The following is a 9,276-nucleotide window of genomic DNA, read 5'->3' on the forward strand; positions in this document are numbered from 1 at the left end:
ACTTGTCAGCATTAAATATACGAGTTGGATCTTACAATACGTTTGTTAAGTCGTTTGTTTGTAAGAAATCGTATACTTCGTCGTACCATCTCCCTAGTTGTATTTTGTAATAGAAGATCTACTCATTGTTAACTTTTGGGAAGTCCTAAGGCTTATTTTAGGATGTCTCCGTAAAAAACTTATATACCATTTTCTTCCTGGTACATCATTCTTAAATGATTTGTTGAGTTCCTTCCCTAATTTCGAGGAATTCGATAAAAAAAATTTAAAAACCACATTAAGACATGTTAATTATCCACTTAGCTAGCAAATCCTCTTCACTTTTCGAAAATAACGTGGCAGGTCCCATTTTTCTTGCTTCCGGGTTAACACCTTTAAATTTATAAAGCAAGGTGGTTTTTGGCACATTAAATTGTTTTGCCGCTGTTTTAACTGGCATACCATTTCTTACGTTATATATATATATATATATATATATATATATATATATATATATATATATATATATATATATATATATATATATATATTGATATGATTAGTGTTTAAAGAAAATAATTTATAAATTATATACTACATAATATTAGATATTAAAAAGTATTTGGTTATTTTAATAAGTTATATACTAGAGAATTTTATAAAAATATATTTATGTGAGGGCATTTTTAAGAAATTAGCATATAATAATTGTAAAAAGTTGTATTTTAGTAATTATAATGTGGTAGATATATTTAAGTGAGCCATGTGACTAGGCAACCAGATATACATACTCTGAAGTGACATTTTAAATAATTAGGAATATAAAGTGGGGTTATAACAATAATGTTAGTTTAAAATGTTTAATTTATATATATTTACTGATTTAAGTGTTTATTCTGATCTGAAAAGCCTAAATGTCAACAAAATTATCAATAGAAAAGTAAGGAATTCTCTAGATCACCGGAGATGACCTTGTTTGCGAAATGGTTTGTTCCAGAAAATTCAGACATGTATTTAATAGAACAAATGGAACATGATCTTTTACCAGATGGTTCTGGAACATCCAAAAAGATATAAATACCCGTGATTTGGATTCAAGATGGCAGTTTTAGTCAGTCAGAAAGTTTAGTAAGAAAGTCCATTCAGTTAGTCAATCAGTTATGAGTTTTTTAGTATGAAAATTAGTTAGAGGCAGTCAATCAGTTACAATTGTTCAATACAGTGATTTAAATCATAATTAAGAAACAGTATAAAGAAAATAATATTGAAGATTAAAAATTATGTTATGTATAAATGATGATAATGGAAGAAGTATTAATTGAATATTAAAATTAAATGATATTTTGGTGATTGGATATTGATATATTGAAAAGAAGAATAAAAATAAATGCTGTTTGCTGGTTTGCTTGGTGGTGAAGGAAAATATCTTAAATTGGTGGAAGCTGATAAATGGAAAAAGTAATTTCACAAAAACAAGGATAACCGAAGCTGAGAAGAAGACATTTGAGTGGTGATTATAATCTATATAGTGGAAAACAGTTCATTTAGGCATTCAGTGACAGAAAGGTACAAAATTTTGTTAATATAATTTAGTTAGTGTCATAACAATTTCAATTTTGTAGATAGTTTGTTTAAATTTTACATTGTCTATAGAATTTAATTAGTTTCATAAGAATTTCAATTTAAAGATAGTTTATTTTAAATTTACATTGGCTAGGTTAGACATATATGTGTGTTTCATAATAGATATAATAAAGATAATTTAAAAAAGTACTTACAAACTAATTCTTTGAGAACCGCGATAAAAACCCTATATTATTAAAAAACACTCATTGCTCATCATTCAAACAAACAATACATCATAACAATTTGGCGCCCAACGTTGGGCTCTCTATTTAAAAGAATTAGTTTGGGAAGATAAGTGCTCTCATATAATTAAATTAATTTTCATTAGAAAGAAAAAATTATAGATTTTATTTTTAATTATATTTGAACAAGTAAAGTCTCAAAATGTCTCAAGGAAAGAAAGGTACAAGAAGCAAAAAGAATGAAGAAGATGTGGAAGTAGAAACACAACCTATACAAGAGGAGAGTTTAGTTCAAGTTCCACAAGATACTGCAGAAATGAATCCAGAAAGAGAGGAAAATGTCAATATGGCAGCTTTGATGTCATTAATGATGCAGATGAACAAGACAATGGAAGAGAATACGAAAAAAATGGAAAAGAATACGAAAAAAATGGAAGAGAATACGAAAAAAATGGAAGAGAATTCAAAAGAAGTCAAAGAGGACATAAAAAAAATGGAACAGAAATTGGAAGAGAATTATAGAAAATTAGAAAAGAAAATAGAAGATAATAATAATAAAATTGTAAAGCAAATAGAAAAACAAATGGATAAAAAACTTGAAACTGCAGAGAAAAAAGTAGCAAATGAAATAAAAAATATACGGAATGACTACAAGAAAAGGATAGAAAATGAGAGGACAGAAGTAAAGAGGATTATTCAAGATAATAAGATAGATATAGAACAGAAAATAGAGTTGCAGAAATGTAACTTAGAAGTAAAAATTAACGAAGACAGGAGAAACACAGAAGAAAAATTAGACGATATACAACAAAATATCCAAATAAATAGTAATCAAATATGAAATGTGGAACAGAGAATAGATGATATTTCACAAATGAGAGACATAGGGAGACCTTACTTAAATTTAACAAATGAGACTGGGATTAAATTCACTGGTAATATAAAAAATTTGCATCCTAGGGTATACATAAATAGTTTAAAACATAATTTAAGATTTGTGAATAATATTAATGATATTAAAGATGCTGAGAAGAAGACATTTGAATGGTGATTATAATCTATATAGTGGAAAACAGTTCATTTAGGCATTCAGTGACAGAAAGGTACAAAATTTTGTTAATATAATTTAGTTAGTGTCATAACAATTTCAATTTTGTAGATAGTTTGTTTAAATTTTACATTGTCTATAGAATTTAATTAGTTTCATAAGAATTTCAATTTAAAGATAGTTTATTTTAAATTTACATTGGCTAGGTTAGACATATATGTGTGTTTCATAATAGATATAATAAAGATAATTTAAAAAAGTACTTACAAACTAATTCTTTGAGAACCGCGATAAAAACCCTATATTATTAAAAAACACTCATTGCTCATCATTCAAACAAACAATACATCATAACAATATATATATATATATATATATATATATATATATATATATATATACATATATATATATATATATATATATATATATATATATATATATATATATATATATATATATATATAAGTATATGTAGGTATATATATAATTGGCACGCTATATACATTATATATAGTATAACGTCTCACGTCGTTTGATTTGATGTGTCATATGCTAGTTGTTTATTTTGTAATCAGTCAAAGCCCCTTTTCAGGTCAATAAAGCGAGTTTACCTTATTTTTACCGTATGCTTTATATATAAAGGAAATATGTCTATTATCATTAATAGTGTCATGTGATGTATGTCACTATATGTTCAATAATAGCGGAGACCTTGTGTAGTGCCATTTTGGTAGGTAGTCTCTTTGTTTTTTCTATCTAAATATATTCGTTATATCCTCTTCTGAAGATAACGTGAATTGATCGTGGACTCGGTACCATCATCATCATCAGTGGTGCTACAGCTCTAGTTGAGCCTTGACCTTCCCCAGTCTATTTCGCCAGTCGTTTCTGTTCATCGCCAACCGTTGCCAATTTGCCGCGCCGATTTTCCTTGCGTCCTCGTCCACACCGTCCCTCCATCTCAGTCGTGGTCTGCCTCTACTCCTATTTCCCACTGGGACCTATAATAAAGTTCGTCTGGGTGGGTAATTTTCATTTGCTCTTGACACATGTCCAGCCCATCTAAGCCTACCTATTTTTATGAAGGATATTACATCTCTACCATTTACTATTTTTTTATACTTCTCGTACAATTCGAAATTATATCGCCTTGTCCAAATACCATTCTCACAGAATGCGCCCATTATTCTTCTTAGTATCTTCCTTTCGAAGACGAGCAGAAGATTTGCGTCTGTTTTGGAGATGGTCCATGTTTCTGACCCATATGTCAGCACTGGTAGGATGAGTGTTCTATATATTATTAGTTTGGTTTTCTGGCTTAAATTTCTGTTTTTTAGCTGCTTACTTAGTCCAAAATAACATTTGTTTGCTAGCAGTACCCTCCGTTTTACTTCTTCAGATGTGTCATTATCGTTTGTTATGAGAGAACCCAAATATGTAAACTTATTTACTACCTCAAAATTATATTGGTCTATACTGAAGTTTTCTTCGGCGTTTCTAGCTCTATCTCTATTATTTGGAATAGATGCTAACATTTTGGTTTTTTCCTCGTTTATTTTAAGGCCCATATTTTGTGCGGCTGTCAAGAAGGTGGAAGTCATCTCTTTAAGTCCTCATGTAGTACGTGCGATCAAATCCAGATCGTCAGCATAAGCCATATTTTTCAAATGCTTGTGACATATCGCCTTGTATTTGCACTCTGCAGATCACTTTACTCATAGTTGTTTTTACGAGCCTTATTAATTTATGGGGAATGTTAAGTTCATTCATATATATATATATATATATATATATATATATATATATATATATATATATATATATATATATACCCGGTATTTAGGCGTTCCACGCCCTTCCGGTAGGGATCTATGGAGGAGTATCACCTAGCCGCAAGCCCTTATCTCTTGCCGTACTGCTCCACCATAGGCCGATCAGATACCAGCATATTCTAGACTAAGCCGCAGATTCATTTTAGAATTTTAAACTACTGCGTTAGCCTTTTTGTTTGCTATTCACCGAGCCGGGGATTTGAACTGACATCTCTCGCATTGAAGCGAAGGAGAAGCCAGCCGCCCAGCCCGCTTGGCTATCCGAAGTTCATTCATGGCTTCATATAATTTACCTCTTAGGACGCTATCATACGCTGACTTAAAGTCCACAAAGAGATGGAACGTGTCAATATTAAATTCATTGGTTTTTTCTAAGATTTGACGTAGCACAAAAATCTGGTCAATTGTTGACCTACCTGGCCTAAAACCGCTTTGATACTCACCAAGGATTTCTTCCACGTACGTACTTAAACGGCTGTACAGGTTGTTGGAGAATATTTTGTACATTGTATTCAGAAGAGTTATACCCCTATAATTTTTACATTCCAACAAATCTCCCTTTTTGTGCAGTGGACATATGATTCCAGTGCACCATTCCTCTGGCATTTGTTCTTCTTCCCAGACTTTGACTATTATGTTGTGAATTTGGTGCATAATGCTGTTACCTCCATGTTTGATGAGCTCTGCGGGGATACAATCCACTCCTGGGGACTTGCTATTTTTGAGTCGTGTGATTGCGTCTTTCACTTCAAATATTGAAGGAGGTTCTACGTGAGTGTTATTTCTTGGTTTTTGGGGTGACGCATCATTTTCCACTTCGGTACCAAGTAGTTCTTTGAAGTGCTCAACCCATCTGCTTTGTACTGCGTCAGCGGTACTGACTATATGTCCATTTTTGTCTCTACACATCGTCAGCCGTGGTTTAAATTCTTTTCTTGTCTTATTTAGGATATTATAGAACTTTCTAGTTTCATTTTGCCCCTTTAATGATTGAAGCTCTTGCATAATCTGGTTTTCGAAGGTCCGCTTTTTCCTTCGATGTATGCGTTTTTCCTCCTTCCTTTGTACTTTTGCTCCTTATCCTGTGTTCTTCTTTGTTGCATAAGTTTATATGCATAATTTTTTCTTTTAGTGATATCTTCATATTCATCGTCGAACCAACTGTTGCGTGGAGTGGATTCTTCTGGTCCTAGGACGTTGTTTGCCGCTTCCTTAATTGTTCTTCTACATATATCCCATTGCTGGCTAGCTGTTAAATTCTCATCTGTTGTGCTTTCATGTTCAAGGTAATTTTGATACCTTTCTAGTGCACGGGGCTCTTTCAAGAGTTTTAAATTGTAGCTAGTACTTTTCTTGCTTTTTCTTTTTTTGCATTTGAGATTCTTGCTCTTATTTTTGCGCCTACTAAGAAGTGGTCTGAATCTATATTAGCTCCACGATAAGTACGTACATCCATTAGATTAGAGAAGTGCCTGGTTTCTATTAGGATGTGATCTATTTGATTTTTGGTTGTACCATCAGGCGACGTCCATGTTACTTTATGGATATTCTTATGGGGGAAGTAGGTACTTCCAACGACCATTCCTTGGATGCTGCAAATCCTATTATTCTATTTCCATTGTCGTTGGTGACGTCATGAGCACTGCGTTTTCCGATGTATGGACTATATATATTTTCTTTCCCTATTTTTGCATTAAGATCTCCAATTATGATCTTGATGTCGTTTCTGGGACTTCTATCGTAGATGGTCTCTACTTCCTCATAGAATTGATCTTTGATATCCTCTTCTTTGTCTTCGGTTGGGGCATGTACATTTGGTTGGGACTCGGTACCAACTTTAATATAAAAAGAAAAACCAAATACATAGTAAAATAAGATTACCTGGACAATTATTCATCAACCAAAAACAGATAATAGGTAGGTATAAAGCACCAAAGTATTGCTAATTAGATACAAATTTAATTAGTCAATGAATGGGAACCCTTGACAGAAATAAAAACAAGTATTAAGAAAGCCAAAAGAGCAACATTCAGTGAAATGGATAAATCATTAAAAGTAACGACATAAAATTGAAAATTCAAATAGGCTCAAACTGTTCTTCCCTATTTTTCTGTATGGAGTGAAATTGAATTAAGACATTGACAAAAAACTCAAGATGTTTTAAATATGGTGCTATAGACACCCCTACAGATTTTTGGATGGACAGAGTCACCAATAAAAAGGTTCTACAAAAAATGAGGAATGATAATTAAATAAGTATAACCATACAACTATGTAAACTAAAATATCTAGGTTATATGGTGCATAATGGACAACTACTCAACCTGTTTTAAACTATATTCTAAGGTATGTACAAAAACATAAGTCTAAGAAGGATATCTTAGCTGTACAATCTATGAACGGACTACTACACTACCCTGCTTACTAAAAATGTCCTACAATATTCTGCTACTCTTGGATATTTGTTAACTTGTTTAGACAGAACATCCATTTGGCCAGCAGAAAATGTACAATAACGTACTTTAGTTAGTCCATTTCAACACAAATAGTTGCCTTCCTGAGAATAAATAAACACTATCTTAGTTAAAGCATCATGTCTGCATAAAACTATAAAGATAGGACACATTTATCTTAGCATATTGTAATGAAATCATGCAGCTACGGGAATTAATATTTACAGAGCACTTATTATACAAAATATATGACTTACAGAATTCTCACTAATAAAACAAGTGCAATAAATAGTACAAGGACCAAATAAATAAATAAATGTTTAGGTTATGAAGAATACTTGAAAGAATGTGAAACATGAAATCTACATAAATCTATAATGAAATTAATTAAAAATAAAGCGATGAAGAGTTAATAAAAATGAACCTTATCTGACAAGAAAGACATATAATATTTTGTGTGATTAATTTTGCTTTGATAACTGTGCACACCAAAAATAAACCAGACACGTCTTTAAAGCTGAAGTTCAATTACAAAGTTTGATTTTAACATTTTTTAAACCTAAACAATTTTTACGGCAGCTGATAGTTTTCATTATCAGAGAGAAAAGACCAGGTGTTATATGGGTATTACCAATATTCCAACAATTATCCAACATTCATAAAGGATAGGCAACACTACAGTGTTTAAATAATTAGCATTCAGTGACATAGTCTCACACAGAAAAGGTGTTAGGAATACACCTAAAGGAAAAGAGACCATAAAACAATTAGAAATTATAGTAGACTAATGATAACTGCACAAAAAAACACCAAAAATCAATAAGTAATACAAGAAGTGATAAATAGAGAATACACAGTTAGAGTAAATAATAACACTGATAAACAAGCTCTAAGGAGATACGTACTATTTATTAGGCAAATTTTAAAGGTTTATGGTTTTTTATACTTCCAGTTTTTCTAATTTTAGTCTTACTAAGGTCAATAATTAATGTTTGATACAATTACACATATAATTATACAGTATGCATATAGTGACCAACACATCCTCAGAGTTATGTGAAGATTCTTCTTCTTAATAGATGACACTCTACAAATAGAACTCAACATACGCATACATATTTATTCAATCTTTTTAAAAATTTATATCTCCATAGGTGCCTCCAGTATAACTATATTGTTAATTGTGAAATTAATTAACTATATTTCAATTATTGATGTAAATTATCTAGTTATTGGGGAACTGATATTAATAAATATGTTTATATTAAGGTATTTAATTAAATGTACTAATTATATAATACAACAATAAGGTATTCTTAGCTAATCAAATACTACATAACTTCAACATTTTCTTTAATAAAATAATCTCTTAACATATCAAGACCTTTAAACCTATGTGAAATTTTATTTTTTTCTGTCTTCTGCATTTCTGCATAAGTAATGTCATACCCATCTGGTTGAAAGCATGGATCCCAACCAAAATCCCTTGGTCCTCTTGGACTGACTATGGTGCCACTAGTTTTACCTTGAAATAAAATCACTTTGTCATTTTCAGATCCTGGATGATATGCAAATGTACAAACAGCCTCTGCTGACTTATCTTCAAATCCAAACAGCATTTGATGAAGACCTTCTGGACCTAATTTTTCCAAAAACCATTTTACATAAGGACCTGGTAAGCCTTTTAGGGCATTAAAACACAAAGCTGTATCTTCAACAATCACAGGTCCTAATATTTGTCTGTAAGCCTCTTTAGCTTTTAAAATAGATATCTCATTAATGTCACCTTGTAGCTCAGGTAAGTCTAATTTTTGACTAATTAATTTCCTTGGAAAGTCTGATCCTAAAATTTGAATAACCTCTTCCAATTTTTTTGAATTGCCAGTTACAAATGTTATAGCTTTCGACATTATATCGATATGGAATAGAATATTATTTAACAAAACAAAATAAGGCACTTCATATAAACGAAAATACACTTTACACTTATAATTATAAACTAAAATATCTAAAAGTGAGAAGTGAGGTTAAGTATTATTTTATTAACTACTGCGGCTTCTTATTCTGTGAATTTAACAAAAGAACTACTTCTGTAAGTCTATCTGTTTACGGGCTATCAAATCAACTCATGATTTGTCTGTGATATGTCTTGT

At 31.1% G+C, this 9,276-nt stretch overlaps 1 protein-coding gene across 1 annotated transcript; it reads right to left on the minus strand.

The window, feature by feature from the left end:
* Window positions 1-8,239: 8,239 nt before the first annotated feature.
* LOC140438373 (inosine triphosphate pyrophosphatase) lies at window positions 8,240-9,149 on the minus strand. The gene has a single exon (XM_072528051.1). It carries the CDS (start codon window positions 9,031-9,033, stop codon window positions 8,455-8,457), a length of 579 nt encoding a protein of 192 aa, XP_072384152.1. The 5' UTR covers window positions 9,034-9,149; the 3' UTR covers window positions 8,240-8,454.
* Window positions 9,150-9,276: the final 127 nt, after the last annotated feature.

The sequence above is a fragment of the Diabrotica undecimpunctata genome, chromosome 4, assembly GCF_040954645.1.
Source record: "Diabrotica undecimpunctata isolate CICGRU chromosome 4, icDiaUnde3, whole genome shotgun sequence".
In the NCBI taxonomy this organism is placed as follows: Eukaryota; Metazoa; Arthropoda; class Insecta; order Coleoptera; family Chrysomelidae; genus Diabrotica; species Diabrotica undecimpunctata.